General features: G+C 37.2%; 1 protein-coding gene across 15 annotated transcripts in view; it reads left to right on the top strand.

Annotated features, from left to right (window-relative positions):
* Positions 1-25,287, top strand: part of ECHDC1 (ethylmalonyl-CoA decarboxylase 1) — a 54,396-nt gene that overhangs the window by 15,313 nt on the left and 13,796 nt on the right. For all 15 annotated transcript variants that reach the window (XM_008995000.5, XM_008995001.5, XM_008994998.5 and 12 more), the window contains 2 exons: positions 9,292-9,344; positions 10,847-10,927. In XM_008995000.5, coding sequence (XP_008993248.1) covers positions 9,292-9,344; positions 10,847-10,927 — 134 coding nt within the window. The remainder of the gene's footprint in view (positions 1-9,291; positions 9,345-10,846; positions 10,928-25,287) is intronic.

The raw sequence follows: 25,287 nt of genomic DNA, 5'->3' as shown, positions 1-25,287 counted from the left end.
ATGGTGATTGCCAGGGGTTTGGTGGTGGGGATGGACAGGGATCAATCTTAAGTGTTTATGTTACACATACACACAAAATTAATAATAATAGTAATAAAGGGGTGGGAGGAAACTTTGGGAGGTTGTGGATATGTCTAGGGCCTTGGTGGTAATGGTTTTGTTATACTGCACTGAGCATAGAAAGTCAACACCAAGACAAAAGTATGCCAAATTGTAGGGTTTATTGCTGGCGACCATGGAGGACTCACGTCTCTCCAACCCATGGCAGAGAAGTGTGACAAGACCTTTTTATACCCATAAAACCACCTTGGGAGTGGGGGTGAGGAGCACGGATGGGGATGAAAGGCTTCAGACATTTCCAGGGCTAGTGGATTCTGTAAATCACCTCCTGGGCCTAGACGAGGGTGGGGAGGGGCTCCGGACATTCCAAGGGCCAGGGGACTTTTGTCATTCCGATTGTTACTTAAGTGGTTTGCAGGAGTCAAGATAAACATTAGTTTATACATTGCCTGGGCAGTATTAGAATCCACAGATCTTTAGTTACTTAATACAAGTCAAGTCGCAGGAGCCAGGATGAAATTATCTTGGGCTGCCTTTTCTGGTTATTACCGGTAAGCAAAGGCTAGCAACTCTGGCAGTTACTGATAAGAGAAGGTAAGCAGCTTTACCTCTTTGCATTCTGCAAAGTAAACTAGAAGTCTTATTTACAGAAGCCAAGGCCTGCAGTTATTGCGAGGAGAATGGGGTTACTTATTTTTGGAAAACAGCTTTTGTCCTTTATAAAATGGCGTTGCTCAGGTTCCAGCTATAGCACAGTTTAATGGGTGTATACTTAGCCACAAACTCATCAAGTTGTATGCATTAAGTATGTACACCTTTTTACATGTTAATCATAATTCAACAAAGTGGTTAAAAACAAAACTCCACACTTCATTCATGTTTTAGTAGTTTTTCTACTGTTGCCCCTTCTCTGCTGCAGGATCCCATCTGGGATACCACAGTACATTTACCTGTGTTTCAGATTCCTCTTGTCTGTGACAGTTTCTCAGACTTACCTTGTTTTTCATGACCTTGGCAGTTTTGAAGAGTACTGGTCAGATATTCTACAGAATATCCTTCAAATGAAATTTGTCTGGTGTTTTTCTCATATTACACTGGGGTTATGGGATTCTGAGAGAAAGACCAGAGATAAGCTTCTATTTTCATCACATCTTATCAAGGGAATATAGGCTGTCAAGATGATTTATCACTAGTGATGTTAACCTTGGTCACCTGGCCAAGATAGTGTTTGCCTGGTAGCTCTACTTTAAATTTACTGTCCATACTCTACTCCTTGGAAGCAAGTCACTTAGTTTAGTCTACACTCAAGGGGGAAGGGAAAATAAGTTTTGTCTCCTCAAGGGTGGACATATGTGTCCATTATTCTTATGTAAGGGGGATTTGGGTCTTCTCAAAAAATAAATAAGTATTTTATTCACATACTTATTTATTCAGTTATTTATTTATATCAATATGCACTCCTGGATATTTATTTTAGATACATTATTGATTGTTATTTTATTTTATATTTTGAGACAGAGTCTCACTCTGTCACCAGGCTGGAGCGCAGTGACGTGGATCTCTGCTCACTGCAACCTCTGCCTTTTTTTTTCCACTTATGGTATCATGTCAGCACTCACAAAGTTTTAGATTTTGGAGCGTTTAGATTTCACATTTTCATAGTGGGGATGCTCAACCTATATATACACGTATTTTTCATCTCTCCAATGTGTTGGGACCCAGCCCAACCCTGTGCATGGGTGCCCTGTGGCCCTGCGGTGATGACGATGATGGAGTGAGAAAAGGAGATCAAGACAAAGACACAAGAGTGGAAGTTCACAGCATGGGTCCAGGGGTCCAATGTACCGTCTGGTGGGGTGAACTGCTTGGCCTTGAGCTCTGGGCTCCACGTGCTTTTATTAGGTGTAAACACTTGTTAATCGAGGGGTGGGAGAGCAGGGAGGGATGAACAGGGGAGGACTTGAAACTATTGGGAGAGGCCTTGAAACTAATGTGGGCAAGATAGCCAAGGGGGAGAGGTATGGTCTGCAGTATTCAGTAGCAGACATGATTCTTATGCAAACCTAGAACACCATGGTGCATTTGCATCAGAAGCTTAGCGGATTAGGCACCAGCAGGTTTTTATCTCCTGAGCATAGTAGACACAGAGCAATCAAGATTACTCCGTATTCTGAGAACCTAGGCAGAGCCTGTGGCGTTCTGGTAAACGTCTACGCTGCAAGGCTTTTCCCCCTTGCAAGCTCCCATCTGCAAAGATCCTGCCGCATTTTGTGAGCAGAGGTCCCCTCCCTTCTCAGAGATACTGCCTAAGCCCTCTTTATGAGAGTCTCAGGCAAACTCTGTTGAGAAGGCATTCCTGGGATCAAAGTATTTCCTACTTTGCAGCTGCTCCACGGTGTTTCACCATTTTACAGCGCTCTCAGATAGTCTTTACCTTAGGCTTCCTGTTGCTGCTTGATTTGTATTTTACTGCACCAGTATTTGATATAGCTTAGTTCGGGTGTAAACTTCAGTGTACATAAGCAAAGCAAGCTTACAATTATTTAACTAGAAATAACATAGGTCTGCCTCTGGCCATCTTGACCCACAGAATGGTTGAATCACTATACACCTTAGTTCATGAAAGACACTGTTAAAGACAGAATGAGACAATAGCCTGTTGTGGGTTTGATATAAGTTGGGTAGGATGAATGTTATTTTACTTTATTATTTTCTTCTAGTTAGAAGGTCGTTTCTGTCTCTTTAGATCATGTGACCAGGATTCTTTTTCTATATATTTAAAGATGGAAGTGGAAACATGCTAATTGTTTTATTTATATATATATATATATATATAATTGATCTGGCATAAGTCATGTAGGAAAACACGGAGAGAGTTTTTATTCAGCTTCAAATAAGAAATCACTTAGTAAAGTTTATTCTTTCTAGTACCTACAGTCTCCAAGCAATCTGTTCCTTCAATGCCTGACATTAATCTTAACTGACAGCTAAGGAGTAGGGTAGTGTGACTGAATCCTTTAAATATTACTGCGAGTGTTTGTCACTTGTTGCTGTGTACATCTGCCAGTTTTATCAAGGAAATATGGAATTGTGAATCTGCTTTACAATGAGTATTCTTAGAACTCAGATTGGAATTTTATTTTATTTAAAACATTTATCTTATTTTATTTTATTGAGACAGAGTCTCCCTCTGTCACCCAGGCTGGAGTTCAGTGGCAGTGATATCAGTTCACTGCAGCCTCTGCCTCCTGGGTTCAAGTGGTTTTCCTGCCTCAGCCTCCCAAGTAGCTGGGATTACAGGCTCAGGCCACCATGCCCAGCTAATTTTTGTATTTTTAGTAGAGACAGGGTTTCATCATGTTGGACAGGCTGGTCTTGAACTTCTGACTTCAAGTGATCAGCCCATCTCTGCCTCCCAAAGTGCCGGGGTTACAGGCAGGAACCACCATGCCTGGCTTTTTTTTCTTTGTTTTGATATGGAGTCTGGCTCTGTCACCCATGCTGGAGTGCAGTGGCATAATCTCCACTCACTGCAACCTCTGTCTTCTGGGTTCAAGCAATTCTCCTGCCTCAGCTTCCTTAGTAGCTGGGATTACAGGTACCCGCCACCACATCTGGCTAATTTTTATATTCTTAGTAGAGATGAGGTTTCCCCATGTAGGCCAGGCTGGTCTTGAACTGACCTCAGGTGATCCACCTGCCTTGGCCTCCAAAAAATACTAGGATTTCAGGCATGAGCTACCAGACCTGGCCTGATGCCCAGCTATTTAAAACATTTTATAGGGTAGACGAATTCCTTATTATACTTTTATGAAATCTCTGAAGTCATAGTATAAGAAATATATAGCATAAAAATAAGCACTTTGAATATTATCTTTATGGATTATTTTAAGAAATGTAACAATACATATAAAGTATGGGGTGTGTTTATCACATGATGATTTTAAATTTAACAAGAACTAGAAATAGTTTATGTAGAGTTCTTGATATTTCCATGTTTCCTATAAACTATATTCCTATATACTTGAGAAGGGACTATAAATATGTGTAAAGCTTAAATTTATAATGTCCTCAGGACTTTTGAGGCTCATACATGTATTATATATGAGTTGTAGCTGCAGCATATAAATGCATCTACCCCTCATGACCAAGACATTCTGAAACTTACCATGACTTTAAGTTGTAAACAGTTTGTCAATGAGGCTCTTTTTTATCCAAATACTCTTTGTTGTTACAGATGCATCACTAGCGTCTACTTATTTGGTGAATTTGCTTTCTGAGGATGATGAGATAACTGAAATATATGATAAGTTTTGCCATTAGATTATATTCCCTTCTAATTGTAATAAAATACTTGAAAGTGATTTTTAAATGGCTTTTCTTATTATAAAAGATAATTATTATGATGTTTTTGCTACATATTTTTCAAAGATTTAAAAGGCTTTTATTAATGTAAATTACCAAATATAAGTAAAAGCAGAAAGACTAATACAGTGAAACCGTCATGTACTCATAACAGCATCAGCCCTATCAACATTTTCTTATATTTGTTATCTATTATTCTACTATTTTTTTCTTTTAAGTGTAACATCCCATGTTGGTTGCAGCTTGGTATGCTTTGCTTGTTGTGCAGCAAAAGAGCTCCAACTGTCCCTATTAGGCAGTTAATTCTTGGTTGAGAAGGTAGAGGCCAGGAGATCCACTAGGATAAAAGAAAGATTAATACTGCTGAAAAGTTATGGGAAAGACAAAGGAATAAAATAGAACAAAAAATGTTTAAATATTAAGACTTGGATTTGATGCCACAGATGTTATGTAGGCTACAAGAAGTTTCTTTTCAGAGGGAGTAAGTAATCAAAGTGCAGTTATAAGCTTCAGAACTGGGGAAATAAAAACCTGCCTACTTTGTAATGGATGGGTATAATGCCTCAAGGAAAAGTCTGGCACATAGAAACCTTTCTGCTCTTAATCTACCTTGATTATATCCTCCTTTTCCCCTTAACTTTCCTTGTTACTTTTCTACCAACCTGTTATTCCTTAGATCTCTGTTGCTTAAATGTCTACAGTGACCCCAACATTCTTATGTAACTTATTTGTGTTTGCCACTACTATTGTACAGTTCCATAGCCTGATTAATTTATAGACAAGCAGCTGAGCATCGTGGCTTACACCTGTAATTCCAGCACTTTGGGAGGCCAAGGTGAGCAGATCACCTGAGGTCAAGAGTTTGAGACCAGCCTGGCCCAACATGGTGAAACTAAAAATACAAAAATTAGTTGGACGTGGTGGTGTGTACCTGTATTCCCAGATACTTGGGAGGCTGAGGTAGGAGAATCACTTGAACCCAGGAGGCAGAGGTTGCAGTGAGCTGAGATCATGCCACTGCACTTCAGCCTAGGAGACAGAGCAATATTCCATCTACATATATATGGAAGGGTTTAGAGAAGTTCCTTGTCAATAAACAAGTTATTTTTAATTTTCTCAAAACCCTTCCATGTATTTTGAGGAAATTAACAAATCCATACAACAAGCACTTAAGAAAGAGGATTATTTATGATTCTAAATAAGATATTAATACAGGCTAAGCCACTCTAAATATGACTTAGAGTACATATGATGTTAATCATTCCTTTTGGCATTTTGATTGAGCATTGTCCTTATCCTTGTTTTATAAGAAAGAGCTAGAGGAATAGGATTGGATCTCAGGTATCATCCAGAGAGCATGAAGATATCACTGTCTGCAGCAGCTTCCAAAACCTTCTTTTAGTACTTCTCAGCTTCCAGCTTTCCTACATTAAAGAAGGTCTAGCTTTTTATTGGTTCCTTACCCATAGCTTATTCTATCACAGGTATCTGTTATTGGCTTGTTTTCTTTCTTCAACCCAGTGAGAAGACAGAGCATTTAACCATTGTGGGTTTAATAGCTTTGGGGAAAGAATTTAATTAAATCTTTCTTATCTCTAGGGCATGTTGGCCAATACTGCTTAAACTTCTGTTTAATGATACACTTAAAACCAAAACATGCTCATTATCTATTGCTGGTATTAGTAATATTAATAATAATGGTCGGTAACTTTTATTTTCTTACTATATGTTAGACACGGTTCTAACCTCATTTTGTGCCATAACTTAATTGTTACTAACTCCGTTATAAAATAGGTACTACTGTTAGCACAATTTGCAGATGAGAGACTGTAGGACAGAGAGGTTTAAGCAGGTTTGACAAAGTCAAACTAATTAGAAGGTGCTAGACCCTAGATTCAAACCTAGTCAGGTTGGCTTTAGAATCTATGCTCCTAACCGTTTATTTCATATGGCTTCTAGTAGACACATTTAGTGTGCCTTTTGTCTTTTGAATGAAAATTATAATAGCACACAGGCTAATACTTGCTTCACCTTTATGTCTACCAATTCTAGATACTTCATTGGAATTTTAAGTAATCTAAATCTAGCAAGAGAAAATAGGCATATTAAAATTACTAGATACAGGTAATAGAACAGGCTTTATTGGAAAGGTCTTTAGCAGAGTATAAATCAGTTCATTTTGAAAGCTTTTTAGCTCTCTGTGCCTGTGTTAATTTTATCATTTGTGAGATACACTGATCTTCTTGATAACAGCTTTGGCTTAGGAAATTCCTTCCACATTGTCTTTTACCTTTTTTTGACTGAATTTGTTTTATAAATAAACATAGTTCTCCATTTAAAATTCATCTAATTTTGTTAAGTTCAACAATAACCTACTACATGCCAAACCACTAGGGTCTGAGGCGGGAGAAGGCATACTGTCACCATCTTGGGACTTATTGTCTAGACCTAGCAAGTGCTACCTGCCCTTCTCTATAAAGCCTTCTTAACTAACCCCATACCAATAAAAAATGAGTAATTTCTTCTTTGACACTCTTCTCAGTTTGTTCAAGCACTTTGTATATACTTTGATAGTTGTTGTATTTCTGTATCTCTGGTAAAATTTTGAGAACATATTATGTACTCTAGTCCGCACCTTGCAGAGATGATGAGTCTGATAATGCATCTAAACACATATTCACACAACACAATTTATAAGTACTATAATTAAGGCAAAAAAATAAAAATACTATGGAAACACAAAAGAGAAAACTGTTATTGTGAGATTTAGAAAATATTGATGGAAAAATATTATATGATCTGGGCGTTCCTTTAAATAGGTAGAGAGAAGGACAGCATATTTCAACTAGTAGGAATAACAAAAGCAAAGACACAGGAGCCACAATAAGTGTAAGGTGTTAGAGGAATGGCAAATAGTTTGTGTGGTGAAATTAGGATGCTTGGATGAGGGACACGGTAGTCAGTAAAGTTGATAAGATAGTTTGGTATCGGTGGTCTTGCCAAGAAATTTAGATTTTATTCTATCATCATCCTAAGGAAGGTTTATTAGGTAGCAGGATGGAAAATTATATTTAAAATGAAAAAGAAATTGAATACAGAAATCAGTCAGGAAGCAAAGCTGATGTCTCCGCCCATACCACCTTGAATGTACCCAATCTTGCTGATCTCAGAAGTTAATCAGTGCAGGGTCTGATTGAGTCCTTGGGTGAGAAGAAGCAAAGCCATCTTATATACTAATCATGGCTTGAGTAACACAGGTTTGAACTAACGCAGCAGCAGCAAAAATATAAAAAGAAGGGATTAATATTTGAAATAATTTTAAGGAAGATCCGAGAGGAAGTACTTGGTAACTAATTGAATGTGAAATGAGAAAGTCAAACATAGTATGAAAATTCTGAGTCTTATTGACCACTTAGCTCAGAAGTCTTAACACTAACTCTTTCCAGTAACACAGACCTCTGAATTTATGCAATCTTTTACAGAGTGTCTAGTATATTTTCATCTTTCTAAACATCCTTTAAGTCAAATAGCACAGATTTTTAAAATAATTTTTTTATGGAAGGGGGAACTGAATTACATAGTCATGACTTGCTCAAGTTCATGTTGTTATTAAATGGCAGCACTAGGATTCAAACTCAATTCTTTTACTTTCAGTTGGTTTTGCCATGCTGAGTTTGAGGTGCTAGCAGAATGTGAAAATGTCTAGTAACTGTTAGCACTTTCAAAAAAAAAGAAATTATAAGTAGAGAAAATCATGGATTGGATTTTTGAAACTGCATGCATTTAGGGGATTAGCTGGATGAGAAGAGTCAAGGAAGAAGACCGGAAATGAGCAAAAAAGAAATAAGAGAATCAGGAGTGTAAAATGTTGCTAGAAAGTGAGAGCGAACATAACAATGAAGAAACTGATTAAAGAACGGTAATATGTGTTATGGAGAGAGAGGAGATGAATAAAGAAGAGTCATTTAATTTGACAAGTAGGAGATTATTAAAAGCTTTTTATTTATCTATTTATTTATTTATTTATTTATTTAATAGAGACAGGGTTTCACCATATTGGTCAGGCTGGTCTCAGACTCTGAACCTCAGGTGATCCGCCTGCCTTGGCCTCCCAAAGTGCTGGGATTGCAAGGGTGAGCCACTGTGCCCAACTATTAAAAGCTTTTGAGGAGAGTTTTTTTTGGGATAAGGCTGAAGGCCAGATTACACTGGATTGAAGAAAATATGTGAGCTAAAAAAGAAGTGGCAGTGAGTTTGGACTACTCTTAAGAAATTTGTTTAAGAAAATTGTAAGTTGTGGCAATACCAAGATAAAGCCTTAGAAATATTTTTTAAAAATCAAAGTTTAACATAACTTTTTCCTTCTTTCCCTCCTTCTTCTATATGTTTCTCTTCTTAAGGATAACAGATGGGTGTATCTTACGTCTTTCCTCCCGACATTACTCTGAGTAGAACTCCATAGTGTTCTAGGGTTTGTGATCTGTCTCTCTCTTTTTTTTTTTTTCCAAGATAGGGTTTCACCATAATGGCCAGGCTGCTCTTGAACTTCTGACCTCAGGTGATCCACCCACCTTGGCCTCACAAAGTGCTAGGATTACAGGCATAAGCCACTGCACCCGGCCAGTCTATCTCTTATCCCTAGGTCTCTGCTAATACATCATGCAAGACTGAGCTCAAGGAGCCTTAGGATATCAACAGAGTCAAATACAACATTGTATTTCAGACAGTATCAAAGAGTTTTAAATGGAAATGTCATTGTTTAAAAAAGATATAATTTTGGCTTCATTACTTTCTAAAATCTTAATTTTAAAAATTTGTAATATATTTGCATTATACCTTTGTGTTTCTGCTTATTTTTATTTAAAGGATGGAGTGGCCCTATGCATGTTTATGCAAAACACCTTAACAAGATTTATGAGGTAATGCATCCTTCTTTTTAAAATATGATTTCTAAAAGACCAAAAGTAGCTTTTTACTATTCCATTATTTGTACTAGTTGATTTTCTAATGATTCACTATTTTTTTGTGTGTGCCATAGAGAATAATCCTTTAATTACATGTTAATGAAGTATATACATATGTATTTTAAAAATAAGAGAAGTGAAAGTTAAGAAGAATTTAAGACATATTCCCTTTCCCTAAAGAGCTTATATAACTAGCTATATTTAGGAATAGATATTGGGAAAGTTAAATACTGATATTAGAGCATACTGATCAAGAGATGACACATAAAGTTTACCTAATAATCCAAATTAGTAGAATGTGTAGTGAAGTGGTCTGTATCCAGAGGAGGGGAGAAAAAGAACTATGGATTGGAAAGTTTTTACAGCTTTCTGAGAAAGATGAAATCACTTTACACCTAGATAAAGAAAAGCAAAGAAGAAAAATTCTTCTTGGCTTATCAAGGTATGTTTGAGATTACAAACTGACATGTTTTGGCTGATTAGCTTTCTAATTTTATATTTTGAATGTGGACAAATTTAAAATTATGAAAACTAAGGAAATTCTTATTTATTTAAGCAAGGTTATTAATTGGACACCAATCTATTTTTGGTACTCATTGTATCTGAGAGTCTAGAGAGAGTAATAGAATCATAACATTACTATTCTAAAATACTGTCTTCATTGTCTTAACCCCTGTTCACCTCCCATTTCCTAGTGCATTTGATTTTTTCTTAGATAAATCTGAAAAGTTATTATTTTTTAAATAAGTTTTTTTACTTGGGAGCAGTGTATATTAGGAAATTTTCAGTTACTGTAGACCTGCGTCTTTGCATTGTAGGTTAGAGCCTACAAAAATTCCATACTTGCAAAACATTTTTGATTTGCTTTGTATCACACACCCCTGCAAAGTGGGTCTTTGCAAACAGGAAAGGTGAAAGATTTATTTTTACTGTAAAATTATGCATTCACATAGGATTAGTCTATGGATTATTTCAGGCAGTAATGAGTACATTTGTGAAGGAACCTTCGTAACACAGTTTTGAAGCTCTATCTTCTGTGACACATTTCCAGCCTTTGGATATAGCCTTAATTTTCCAACTTTTAACCTGATACCAATAAAAATGGACAAAGGCAATATCACATGGAATTATTCTGAAGAGCCAGCTGCTGAGAAGTATCCATTTATTTGGAAGAAAGTTACAATATGGCTATAGCTTAAAAATATATAATGATTCAGGGAGGTATTTTGATAAACTTACAGGCATTTATTGTGAACTATTTTATCTTTAGTATTAATTACACTGTTTTTCTTCTCATGATGTACAGGTTCAAACTTCTATTCTTTGATGCATGTTTGTTTTTATGAAGATAGTGCAATAATTTTGTTTCCACTGCATTTAAAAATTTTAAAAAAATAACATTTGTAAATGAATATTGAAATTAAAAGTAGTAACATCAGTTTTCCTTCAATATACAGACTTCCTTTAATAAGTGTTGCACTGGTTCAAGGTTGGGCATTAGGTGGAGGAGCAGAATTTACTACAGCATGTGATTTCAGGTAGGATGAAAATTGCATTAATTTCTTGCACAAATATAATTAACATGCTCAAATTTATTTTTGCCTTAATATCAGTATTTTACATATTCTTAGATAAACCTATTTTCTGAATATTTTCTTTTTGTCAGTCATTAAAGTAGATAATTTTAATTTAATATAACTTCATGATTACTTCATTACTATGCATTTCAAAAAATTAACAAAACACATGGTTTGAGATTTTGAATACAGCAAATCCAATTAGCAAAACTTGTGGAAGGAAAGCTAAGGAAATATATGAAACTTTAAAATCCATTCTGAATTACACAAACAAAGGTAAGCAACTTTAAAAAAGAAAAATAGAATGAAGAAAGAGAGACCGCTTTAGCTGTCTTCTCATCAATGAAAAGAGATTTTCTGAGATCCCTTTGTCTTCTTTCTGCTGTGATTTATAGCAACTTTGTGGGTCTTTTGGGAAGACTAGTGAATAAAGATAGAGAAAGTTCTTTGGGACCAATAGCTCTTCAGTCCCTATAATTATTTTCAGTATTTGATAGCTATATAATATAAAAATGACATTTTGTAGAATCTAACTAATGCTTTAGACATGCTTTAAACTGCTTTCTCAGTACCATCCCCAAGCCCTACTAATGCAGCTAGCTATAAGGAGACCAATACAATGCTCTGTAAGTTATCTGTGCAGGCTCACAGATATCTTTGCAAACAGGAAAGGTAAAAGATTTATTTTTACTGTAAAATTATGTGTTCACATAGGATTAGTCTATGGATTATTTCAGGCAATAATGAGTACATTTTTGAAGGAACCTTCGTAAGAACACTGGATCCTCTGTAATGCAAAAGGCAGTATATGTTGCATAATTAGAGGTAAAATGGCAGAACAGTAAAGAGCCTGAGCACTGACATCAAGTAGACCTAGGCCGAATCCCAGTTTGCCGCTTTTATCTTTGAGCAAGTATTTTACCTTTCTTCATCTCTGTATCTATATAAAATGGAAGTATCTCCCTTAAATATTTATAAATAGATTTAAATAAGATAGTGAATATATAAGTTTTAGCATAATGTTTAACCTAAAGTTTACATTAATATTCACATAATACTGTGGCTTAGAGTTTTAATATTACCTTATACAGCTGTCTCTTACCAATGCCAATATGGTAGCATTCTAGCATACTCTGAAACTCACTGTCTTTTCATTTGGGATGTTTTCTAACCTTTGGGCTAAAGCTGGCCTTGCCATTTTTAAAACAATTCATTATACACTTGATCCTGGCTAAGAAAAATATTGGAACATACATTAAGAGAAGACTTCTAGTAAACTTTTCATCTCACTTTCAGACACTGAAGAGAAAGTTGTTCTGTGCTGGCATGTAGTGCTCTAGATATTTTAAAACATCATGTTGTACATTTAAAAAATGTTTAGGCCAGGCATGGTGGCTCATGCCTGCAATCCCAGCATTTTGGGAGGCTGAAACAGGCATATCACCTGACATCAGGAGTTTGAGACCAGCCTGGCCAACATGGTGAAACCCCATCTCTACTAAAAATACATCCCCCAGGCGTGGTGGCACATGCCTGTAGTCCCACAACTTGGGAGGCTGAGGTGGAAGGATCATTTGAACCTGGGAGCTGGAGTTTGAAATGAGCCAAGATCATGCCATTGTACTCCAGCCTGGGTGACAGAGTGAGACTCTGCCTCAGAAAAAGAAAACAAAATAAAATAAAAATAAAAATAAAAATTAGTTGAGCTACAAATTATATACAATAAAATGAATCCATTTTTAAGTGTATAGTATAAATGGATTTTGATGAATATATACACCCATGTATCCACCTCCACAATCAAGATTGAGAACATTTTTGTCACCCCTGTCTATATGTTTTTGTATGCCTCTTCCCAGTCAGTTTCCACCTCTAGTTCAGGGTAAACACTAATCACTTTCTCACTTAAAAGTAGATTTTTAAAAAAGAATTTTACGTGAATACATTCATAGGGTAGGTACTTTTAAATGTCTACCTTTAATTCAGTGTGATTATGTTGAGAGTCTTCCATATTGTACCACGTATCAATACTTTATACTTTTTTAATGTTGGAAAGTAGTTTAGTGTGTGGATATTCCAGTTTGTATCTGAGATTTGTCTGTGTTTTTGCATTTTTTAGTGGTTTGTTCATCTTATTGTTCAGTAATATTGCTTTCTATGCCTATATAGCACAGTAAGTGTCATGCATTAATGGGCACATGAGCTATTTCTGATTTTGGCCTATTCTAAATAAAGCTGTTGTGAACATTCATGTATAAATATTTGTGTGGGCATATGTTGTCATATCTTTTGAGTGAAAATCTAAGAGTGGAATTGCTTGGGTGATATGATAAGTGTATGTTTAACTCAAGAAGCAAATAAGTGGTTTCTTAAATTTTCTAGGTTGGTTGTATAATTTTTATTCTTATAAGCAATGGAAGAAAGTTCCAGCTGTACCACCTGAGTACCAACATGTGGCGCTGTCAGGCTGTTTAGATTTTCTCATTTGATGGGTAGGGAACCATTGTGAGATCTCATTGTGATTTCAGATTTGAATTTTCACAGTGACTGGTGTTGAGTGTCTTGTGTTTATTGACCATTAGATATATCTTCTTTTTGTTGTTTCAAATCCTTTCACCCTTTAAAAAATTGATTTGTCTTATTATTATTGAACTGTAGGAGTTCTTTATATATTTTGTATATAATTCCTTCATATTAGTCAAATACACTATTTGACTAATATGCTAAATACTATTCACAGCCTTAGGAGAAAGAATACCTTCTCCCAGCCTGTGACTTGTTTTTTTATTAGTAGTATCTTTGGAAGAGCAGAAAGTTGAATTTTAAAAATTTTTTCAACTTTTCATTTGCACTAACTACATACTTAGGAAAAACTTGCAGAAATCATACCGATAACTCCCATATACCATTCAGTTTCCCCAAATGTTAGTATTATATATAGCCACAGTGCAATTACACAATGGGGAAATTAACATTGATACGACATTTGTAACTAATCTATAGACTTCATTCAATTATTTTCAGTTATCATCTGAATTTTTTTTTCTGGTTCAGGATGTAATCAAGATCTATTTCTTCTGATACAAATATAGCCATCCCAGTTTTCTTATGGTTAACATTTCTGTGGTGTATCATTTTCTGTCCTTTCATTTTTAACTTGGCTGCCTTGTTCAAAGTAGATTCTAGTAGACAACATATAGTAGGGTTTTGCTTTTTTCATTCAGAATGACAATTTCTGCCTTCTAATAGGAGTGTTTGCTCCATATATACAGTCAGTGTTGTATTGATATAATTGGTTTTAAATCTGCCATCTTGGTACAGGCATAACTCAGAGATATTACTGGTTTGGTTTTCTCCAGACCACCCCTATAAAGTTAATATCACAATAAAGTGAATCACAAATTTTTTGGTTTCCCAGTGCATATTAAAGTTATGTGTGGCCAGTCTCGATGGCTCAAGCCTGTAATCCCAGCACTCTGGGAGGCTGAGGCGGGTGAATCATGAGGTCAAGAGATCGAGACCATACTGGCCAACATGATGAAACCCCGTCTCTACTAAAAATACAAAAATTAGCTGGTTGTGGTGGTGCGCGCCTGTAGTCCTAGCTACTCAGGAGGCTGAGGCAGGAGAAAATTGCCTGAACCTGGGAGGTGGAGGTTGCAGTGAGCCGAGATTGCGCCACTGCATTCCGGCCTGGTGCCTGGCGACAAAGCAAGACTCTGTCTCCAAAAAAAAAAAAAAAAAGTTATGTGCACACTGTATTGTAGTGTGTTAAGTATGCAATAGCATTATGTTTGAAAAATACAATTCAACTATCTTAATTTTAAAATAATGTATTGCTGAGAAATGCTACCAATCATCTGAGCCTTCACTGAGATGTAATCTGGTGGTGGATCTTGCCTCAGTTTTTATGGCTGCTGACTGATCAGAGTGGTACTTCCTGATGATTGAGCTGTATGTGGCAATTACTTAAACTAAGACAACAATAAAGTTTGTTAACTGATTGACTCTTCCTTTCACAAAAGATTTCTGTGTAGCATGCAGTGATGTTGGATAGCATTTTGCCCATAGTAGAACTTCTTTCTGCCATTGATTTATCAAATAAATTTCTGTAATATTCTTAGTCCTTTGTTGTCATTTCAACAGTGTTCACAGCATCTTCACCAAAAATAGATTCCATCTCAAGAAACCACATTTTTTGATTATCCATAAGAAGCCACTCCTCATCCATTCAGGTTTTATCATGAGATTGTAGCAATTTGGTGGCATCTTCAGGCTCTACTTCTAATTCCACTTGTCTTGCTACTTCCATTGTAGCAGGAGGAGCCGGAGGAAATGGATCTCTTGAACACCAAATGCAGGAGGAAGAGGGGTTATTTGTTATTATCATTATATTTATTAATAATAATAATATATTTATTATTATTATATTATTATATTTCCTGCAGCCGCAGGAAATGGATCTCTTGAACACTGAATGCAGGAGGAAGAGGGCTTATTTGTTATTTGTTGTTATTGTTATTATGGCCGGAAGCCTGGGCGATAATTTGTCCAAAACCTAGCTCGTCTAACAAAGGGAGGTTTTCCCTTTATGTAGGCTTATACTTTAGATATTACAGGTGAAAAAATTTTAGGTTCATATATGAAAAGGGTCTGTTTACAGATACAGGAATTACATATGAAAAGGTTTCTGTTTGATCTTGTTTTAAGTAAAAATAGTGCCTTCCGGAGAGTTTTCCCAAGACCCAGCCTGCCACCTACAGGAAGGTGAAACCCGAGGCACCAGTTGGTCAGCCTTTTCTTCTATTGAAATGCAGTGTGATAGTCGAAGGGGAAGTAGATCTGAGATGCCTGAGTCTCCCTCTTCACCATCACATCTGCAGTTACTTCTTCCATTGAAGTCTTGAGCTCCTTAAATTTTCATGAGGGTCAAAAGTCAATTATGAGGGTTGAAAACAACTTTTTAAAAAATTTTTTAACTTCTGTGTATACATATTGGTGTATATATGGGGTACATGAGATGTTTTGCTACAGATAAGCAATATGTAATAATCACTTTATGAAAAATGGTGTTTCTATCTCCTCAAGCATTTATCCTTTGTGTTACAAACAATCCAATTGTACTCTTTTAGTTATTTTTAAATGTATAATTAAGTTACATTATTGACTATATTCACCCTATTCTGTCAAATAGATCTTACTCATTCTTTCTGTTTTTTTTTGTTCCCATTAACCATCCCCATCTCCCTGCCAACTCCACACTACCCTTCCCAGACTCTGATAATTACCTTTTCATTCTCTGTCTTCATGAATTCAATTGTTGATATTGTTTGGCTCTGTGTCCCCACCCAAATCTCATGTTGAATTATAATCCTCAATTTTGGAGAAGTCCGGTGAAAAGTCATTGAATTATGGGGGCAGACTTCCTCCTTGCTGTTTTCATGATAAATGATTAAGTTCTCACAAGATCAGGTTGTTTAAAAGTGTGTAGCACTTCTCCTTTCACTCTTTTTCCCCTGCTCTGTCATGTGAAGATGTGCCTGCTTCTGCTTCACCTTCTGCCATGATCGTTAAGTTTCTGGAGGCCTCCCCAGCCATGCTTCTTATACAACCTGTGGAACTATGAGTTAATTAAACCTCTTTTCTTGATAAATTACCTAGTGTCAAGTAGTTCTTAATAGCAATGTGAGAAAGGGCTTGAGGAACATTTCTCAATAAATTTTTGCCAAGTACAGTGTACCTGAGATTTTCCCTGTTGTTTTCTTATAGTAGTTCCATAGTTTGAGATCTTAAATTTAAGTCTTTAATCTATTTTTTGCTCTGTGTGTGTGTGTGTGTGTGTGTGTGTGTTGTTTTCTGGATTTTTTTGTCTTTATTTCAATTTGATTTTTGTGTATGGCAATAGATAGGGGTCTAATTTCATTCTTCTGCATATAAACACCCAGTTTTCTCAGCACCATTTTTGAAGAGACTGTGTTTCCTGCAGTGTGTGTTCTTGGTACCTTTGTTGAAAATGAATTGCCTGTATATGTGTAGATTTGTTTCTGGGGTCTCTATTCTGTTTCACTGGTTGTCTGTTTGTGTGCTATTTTGGTTTCTGTAGCTCTGTAGCATAATTTAAAGTCAGGTAATGTGATTCCTCTAGTGCTGTTCTTTTTGCTGAGGATAGTTTTGGCTATTCTGAGTCTTCTGTGTTTCCATATAAGTTTTAGTATCATTTTTTTCTATTTGTGTGAAGAATGCCTTTTTTTTTTTGAGACAGAATCTTGCACTGTCATGGGCTGGAGTGCAGTGACACAATCTCAGTGCACTGCAGTATCTGCCTCCTGGGTTCAAGCGATTCTCCTGCCTCAGCCTCCCAAGTAGCTGGGATTACAGGTGCCCACCACCATGCCCAGCTAATTTTCTGCATTTTTAATAGAGATGGGGTTTCACCATTTTGGCCAGGCTGTTCTTGAACTCCTGAACTCCCAAAGTGCTGGGATTACAGGCATGAGCCACCACTCCCAGCCAGTATTTTTTTTAAAATTTCAAATGTATTTCTGTTTTGATCTTTATTATTTCTTTTCTTCTACTAATTTTGGGTTTGGCTTGCTCTTGCTATTCTTGTTCTTTAAGGGTGCTTTTTAGGTTATTTGAAGTTCTTCTTTTTTGATGTAGGCACTTACAGCTGTAAATTCCCTGTTGGTACAGCTTTTGCTATATCCCATAGGTTTTTGTACGTTTTGTTTACATTATCATTTGTTTTAAGAGAATTTTCAGTTTCCCTCTTAATTTTTTCATTGACCCATTGGCCATTCAGGAGCATATTGTTTAATTTCCGGTATTTGTGTACTTTCCAAAATTCCTCTTGTTATCGATTTCTAGTTTTATTCCATTGTGGTCACATAAGATGTTTGATATTATTTTAATTTTTTTTTTCTTTTTTGAGACGGAGTTTCGCCCTTGTTACCTGGAGTGCAATGGCACGATCTTGGCTCACTGCAACCTCTGCCTTCTGGGTTCAAACAATTCTCCTGCCTCAGCCTCCCAAGTAGCTGGGACTACAGGCGCGCACCACCATGCCCAGCTAATTTTTGTATTTTTAGTAGAGACGGGATTTCACCTTGTTGACCAGGATGGTCTTGATCTCTTGACTTTGTGATCCACCTGCCTCGGCTTCCCAAAGTGCTGGGATTATAGGCGTGAGCCACCACGCCCAGCCAATTTTTTGAATGTTTTAAGACTTGTTTTTTGACCTAATATACGGTCAGTCTTTAAGAATTATCCATGTGCTGAGAAAAAGAATGTGTATTCTCCAGCTTTTGAATGAAATATTGCATAAATATCTACTATGTACATATTTTTATAGTGAAGATTAAATCTGATGTTTCTTTGTTGTCTTTTTGTCTGGAAGATCTGTCCAGTGCTATATTAGTCCATTCTTGGATTGCCATAAAGAACTACCTGAGACTGGATAATTTTAGAGAAGAGCAGTTTAATTGGCTCACAGTCCCACAGGCTGTACAGGAAGCATGGCTGGGGAATCCTCAGGAAATGTACAATCATTGCAGAAGATGAAGGGGGAAGCAGGCACATCCTACATGGCTGGAGCAGGAGAAATGAAAAAAAGTGGGAGGGTACTACACACTTGTAAACAAGATCTCATGAGCACTCACTCACTATCACGGGAACAGCTAGGAGGAAGGCTGCCACCATAATCTAGTCATCTCCTCCTACAACACTGGGGATTACAATTCCACATGAGAGTTGGGTGGGGACACAAGTCCAAACCATATCCAGGTTTGAATGTGGGGTGTTGAAGTCTCCAGCTATTATATTATTGGGGCCTATATCTCAGTTTAGCTTGAATAATGTTTCCTTTATATATCTGGGTGCTCCAGTGATTGGCACATAGGTGTTTAAAATTGTTATATCCTCTTGCTTAATTGACTCCTTTATCATTATATAGTGACCTTCTCCATCTTTTCTTACAGTTTTTGCCTTGAAATCTATTTTGTCTGAAATAAATATAGATACTCCTGTTTTCTTTTGGTTTTTATTGGCATGGAATATCTTTTTCCATTCCTTTATTTTCAGTCTTTGTGTATCTTTATAGGTGAAATGTATTTCTGGTATGCAACAGATCATTTATTCTTTTTTTCTTTTTTTTTAATTCATCAACCAGTCTATGTCTTTTGATTGGAGAATTTAGTCCATGCACTTTCAATATTATTATTGATGGGTAAGGATTTACTCCTGCCATTTTATTTGTTTTTGGGGTTGTTTTGTGCTCTTTTTTCTTTTCTTCCTGTCTTCATTTTTGTGATTCTTCCTCAATGAAATGATTTAGCTTCTTTTTATTTTTTTGTGTATCTGTTATGTTTTTAGGCTTGCAAATACTGTATCTTATCAGGCTTGCAAATACTATCTTATAACCTATTATTTTAAGCTGATAGCAACTGAACACTGGATACACATACATGCAAAAAAAAAAATAATAAAAACTTTATGCCTTAACTTTATCCTCCTGCTTTTTAATTTTTTGTTGTTTCTAGTTATCTTGTTGTACTGTCTATGTCTTGAAAAGTTATTATAGTTATTATTTTTTATTAGTTCACCATTTAGTCTTTCTACTTAAGACACAGTTGTGGTGTTTTAATATTCTGTGTTGTTCAGTATGCTTATTATTTCCAGTGAGTTTTGTACCTTCAGATGATTTCTTATTTCACATTGACATCGTTTTCTTTCTGATTAGAGTGCTTTCTTTAATATTTCTTGTAGGACAGGTCTGGTGTTGATTAAATCCCTCAGTATTTGTCTGCAAGTCTTTCTCTTTCGTGTTGAAGGATATTTTTGGTTTTTCCTTCGACACTTGAAATGTGTCATCCCATTCTCTTCTGACCTGTAAGATTTTCACTGAAAAATCTTCTGCCAGACATCCTGGAGCTTAACTGTAGGTTATTTGTTTGTTTTTTCTTGCTGCTTTTAGGATCCTTTCTTTATTCATGTTTTTAGTCCTTGACCTTTGGAAGTTTATTAAATGCTTTGAGGTACCTATGTTTGGTTTCAGTCTGCTTTCCTGCTCTATAACCTTCTTTTACTTGGATATTGGTATCTATCTCTAGGGTTTGGAAGCTCTTTGTTACTACTCTTTGGAATAAACTTTCTACCCTATCTCTCGCTCTACCTCTTTAAGGCCAATAACTCTTAGATTTGCCCTTTTGAGACTATTTTCTAGATCCTGTAGGGATGCTTTTTTAATCTTTTCGCTTTTGTTTCCTCTGACTGTATTTTCAAATAACCTGTCATCACGCTCACTAATTCTTTCTTCTGCCAGATCAGTTCTGCTATAAAAAGGCTCAGTTGCATTTTTCAGCTCTAGACTTTCTGCTTGGTTCTTTTCATTTCAATCTTTTTCTTAAATTTATCTGATAGGATTCTGAAGTCCTTCTCTGTGTTATCTCGAATTTCTTTGAGTTTTCTCAAAACAGCTACGTTGAATTCTCTGTCTGAAAAGTCACATCTCCTTTTCCAGGATTGGTCCTTGGTTTCTCATTTAGTTCGTTTGGTGGGTACATGTTTTCCTAGGCGGTCTTGATACTTGTAGATGTTCTTTGTTATCTGGGCACTGAAGAATTAGGTATTTATTAGGTCTTCACAGTCTGATCTTGTTTGTAGTCGTCCTTCTTGGGAAGGCTTTCTAGATATTCAGAAGGACTTAGGTATTGTGATCTAAGCTGTATCTGCTTTAGAGGGCACCTGAAGTCCAGTAATGCTGTGGTTCTTATAGACTTGTGTAGATACTGCCTTGATGGTCTTGGAGAAGATCCAGAAAAATTCTCTGGATTACCAGGCAGAGACTCTTGTTCTCTTCACTTACTTTCTCCCAAACAAATGAAATTATTCTTTCTCTTCACTTAGCCCCCTGGAGCTGGGAGAGGCGTGAACCAAGCACCCCTAGGGACACTGCTACACTAGGACCGTGCTGGGTCAAATCCAAAGCTAGCACAGCCCTGGGTCTTGCCCAAGGCCTTCCATAACTAGCCACTGGTTACTGGTAGTCTATGTTCACTAGAGGGACTGGGACTCTACAATCAGCAAGTGACAAAGCCAACTGGGCCTGTGGCCTTCCCTGCAGGGTGGTGATTTCCCCTAGACTCTGGACAAGTCTAGAGGTGCTGTCTGGGAGCCAGACACTAGAGTCAAAAGCTTTAGAAGTCTAGCTCGTGTTCTTACTTGTCTGAGCTGTAACTCAAACCACAAGATGTAGTCCTTTCCAGTCTTTTTTCCCTTTTCCAAAGGCAGAGGAGTGTCACCCCATGGCTGCTGTCACCACTGGCTCACAGGGAATACTACCAAATGATCACTGATGTTCCTTTAAGGCCCAAAAGCTCTTCATTCAGCTTGTGGTGAATTCTGCCTGGCCCAGGACTCACCCTTCAGAGTAATGGGCTCCCCTCTGGCCCAAGGTAGGTTCAGAAATGCCATTTAAGAGCCAAGGCCTGGCATTGAGGACCCCAAGAGCCTGATTGGTGCTCTACCCCCCCCACCCCCACCCCGAGTGGCTGAGCTGGTACCTTTGAGGCAAGACAAAGTCCTCTTTACTTTTACCTCTGCTTTTCTCAAGCACAAGGAGTCTTTCCCCGTAGCCACCACAGCTGGGAATGTACTGGGTCTCACCTGAAGCCAGCAAGTTTCAGAGTTTCACCCAAGGTTTTGACATAGTACCTGGGTATTGCTACTGGTTATTCAGGGTCCAGTGGCTCTTCAGTTAGCCGATGATGAATCCCGCCAGGACTGAGTCTTTCCCTTCAAGGCAGCAGGTTCCCTTCTGGCCCAGAGTGTATCTAGATGTGTTGTCTAGGAGCTAGGACTTAGGAAGAGGGCTTCAGAGCTTTGACCATTGCCCAGTCCTGCTGTGACTGTGCTGGTATTTAACATTCGAGACAAAGTCCTCCCCACTCTTCCCTCTCCTTTCCTGAAGTGGAAGGAAGGGGTCTCTTTTGGAGCGGTAAGCTAAGCCGAGCTGCCTGGGGTTGGGGGAGGGGTGATGCTAGCACTCCCTTATCCAACCTGGCAATTGTCTCAATAGGTCATGTGTTCCCCAGACCACTGGCTCTGGACCCAGTTCAGCTCTAGGACTCACCTATGAGTTGCAGTTCTTATGGCCTAGACTGCCTTTCAAGTTTATCTAAGTCCCCAGAGCACTTTAGTTCATGGTGGCAGAGCTTGCAAGAACTCATTTGGACCAATGGGATCTGCAGTTCCCCTCCAGCTAGTGCTGATTTAAATGCTCCCTCCGTGGGCAGGTGTCAGCTGAGTTTTGTCTGCTCTATTTCCCCCCTGCTATAACAGAGCAGTACTGAGTTTAATACCTCACAATTGTTGTGCCATCCCTCTCTCCACCACATGGCAATGCTATCTGCACCACACCACTGCTGCCAGGGAAGAGTGAGGGATAGGGTGATGTCAGTGATTCAGGACTGTTTTTCTGACCACTTCAGTGCCTTTTTCAGCGATATGAAGTGAAAACCAGGTACTGTGAGTGCTCACCTGATTTTTTTGGTTCTTACAAAGGTGCTTTTTCTATGTAGATAGTTGTTAAATTGCTGTCTTTGCCGGGTGAATGATCAGTGGACCCTTGTATTCCATGGTATTGCTCCACCTCTATCAGAGTCAACTTCTTCCAAACTCCTGTTAATGTTGATATTTTCACCTTCTCCCATGAATCGCAAATGTTACTAATGGCATCTAGCATGGTGAATCCTTTCTGGAAGCTTTTCAATTTACTTCACTGAGATCCACCAGAGGACTCACTGTCTATGGCAGCTATAGCCTTAGAAAATATATTTCTTATATAATAAAACTTGAAAGTCAGTGTTACTACTCAGTCCATGGGCTGCAAAATGGATATTGTCTTGATGTGTTAGCAAGCAGGAAAAACGTGAATCTCCTTTTCATCAGAGCTCTTGGGCCACTAGGCGCATTGTCAATGAGCAGTACTATTTTGAAAGAAATCTTTTTTTCTGAGCAGTAGGTCTCAACAGTGAACTTAAAAAAATTTAGTATGGCATGCTATTAGCAGATGTGCTGTTATTCAGGCTTTATTGTTCCATTTGTAGAGCACAGTAGAATAGATCTAACAATTCTTAAGGGACCTAGGATTTTCAGAATGGTAGATAAACATTGGCTTCAGTGTGGACATCAGCTGTGCTAGCTCCTAGCAAGGAGTTGGGCCTGGCATTGACTTTGCTTCTCTAACCATGAAAGTCCTAAATGCCTTCTCCTTCTAAAAGAAAGTTGTTTCATATACAGTGAAAATGTGTTATCTAGTGTGGCCACCTTCATCAGTAACTCTAGCTAGATCTTCTGATCGCTTGCTGCAGCTTCTACGTTACCCCTTACTCCTTCACTTTGCACCTTTAGATTATGGAGATGACTTCTTTCCTTAAACCTCATAAACCAATCACTATCTGTGTCAGCAGCTTCCTTACCTGCAGCTCCTGCAGCTTCTTTACCTCTCTCAGCCTTTGTAGAGTTGAAGAGAGTTAGAACCTTGTTCTGGATTAGCCTTTGGCTTAAGGGAATGCCATGGCTGGTTTGCTCTCCTATCCAGGCCACTAAACCTTTCTTCATATTAGCAATAAGGCTATTTTGCTTCCTTATCATTCATGTATTCACTGGATTAGCACTTTGAATTTCCTTCAAGAACTTTCCTGTTGTATTTACAACTTGGCTGTTACCCTGAATTTTATGGTAATCCCTTTCCTGCTTTCCTTTATAGTTTTATAAGCTAAATATACGATAATAAATATATATTTTTGACTTCATATAAATGGCATCATATAGTAGTAGAAATAAGATGAGAAAACAGTATGCTAACTATGAAAAACAGTAAATTTTATGTTAATTTTCCTTTTTTATAATTTATGACTCAAATTTCATCAGTTAAAATATGTCACTTCATGCTCACGTAAATAGAGATTTTCCAGTTTTTCTGGTGTATAAGACAATTTTCAGAAATCATTGCCACTTGAAAACTGGTATTTTCAGTAATTAGGCAGAATTTTTATGCACAATAAAAAAAGATTATTTTATATGACAGTGCCCTCTGCTGTCATCAGTGCAGATTGCATTAGAATGCTGATACTGCATTTTATTCTGTGAGGAGGAAGCAGTCATGGGCTTTATGTTTCATAGAAGACTAAACAGGAAATGCTCTATGTGTAAAAGGATTAAATGCATTCCTCACTTTACACTGAAATATAGGTAGTTATGAAATATATAATTTCAACACATATAATATATAAATTTAAAATGTATATCTAAATAAATAGAGAATTTTAAGGCCGGGCTTGGTGGCTCAGGCCTGTAATCCCAGCACTTTGGGAGGCGAGGTGACTGGATAACCTGAGGTCAGGAGTTTGAGACCAGCCTGGCCAACATGGTGAAACCCCGTATCTACTAAAAATACAGAAGTTAGCCGGGTGTGGTAGTGTATGCCTGTTATCCCAGCTACTCAGGAGGCTGAGGCTCGAAACCAGGAGCCTAGATCACGCCATTGCACTCCAGCCTGGGCAACAAGAGGGAGAACTCTGTCTCAAAAAAAAAAAAAAGAAAGAAAAAGAAACTTAAGCTATATGTAAGCATACATTATCACACTGAAAAATCCTCTATGTAAAAGAAAATGAAAATTAAGACTTTTTAGATGTCATTTAGAACAAGTAAAAACCCTCTAACATAGATTCCAGTGTTCATCTTTATTAGACTTTTGCACCATCCTTCATACTGATTCCCTCATCTGCGTTTAAATGTAGTTAGGGTTTAGGACAAAAAGCAAAGTAGCAGGAAAAATAATGAGAGATTATTTAACCCTTTAATACTGCTAAATTGCCTTGCTGTTCTCTAATTGAAGAAAATGTAATGAATCCTAGAGCTTCATTAAATATTTAACTTTGTTACAGAATGTTTGAGGGTACTGCCACTCACAGTATCTAGATATACAAGGTCCCTTTGTCGAGAAGCTTCTGACTAAAATCTTATTTATTTTTGGACTAGCTTTTCTGAAAGTGGTGTCTGTTTATTAAACATATTTTAGCACCCACATATGTTAGGCACAGCCATTCACAAAACTTGTGTCTTGGTTTTTTGTTTTATTTTTCTGGTAGTATGTTTTTTGTTATAATTTACAAAATTCTTTGTCTGCAATTGATTAGAAAGTTTTTTTAAGAAATGAAGAAGAAATTGATCCTTGATCAGAGAAATTGGACAAGCTCTATCCTAGGCTACTCAGCCCTTTTAAAACCCACATACCAAAAGCAACTATAGTTCTTAAGTGT

The sequence above is a fragment of the Callithrix jacchus genome, chromosome 4, assembly GCF_049354715.1.
Source record: "Callithrix jacchus isolate 240 chromosome 4, calJac240_pri, whole genome shotgun sequence".
NCBI classification, from domain to species: domain Eukaryota; kingdom Metazoa; phylum Chordata; class Mammalia; order Primates; family Cebidae; genus Callithrix; species Callithrix jacchus.
The sequence above is the reverse complement of the archived record's forward strand: the minus strand, read 5'-3'. Positions and strand labels throughout refer to the sequence as shown.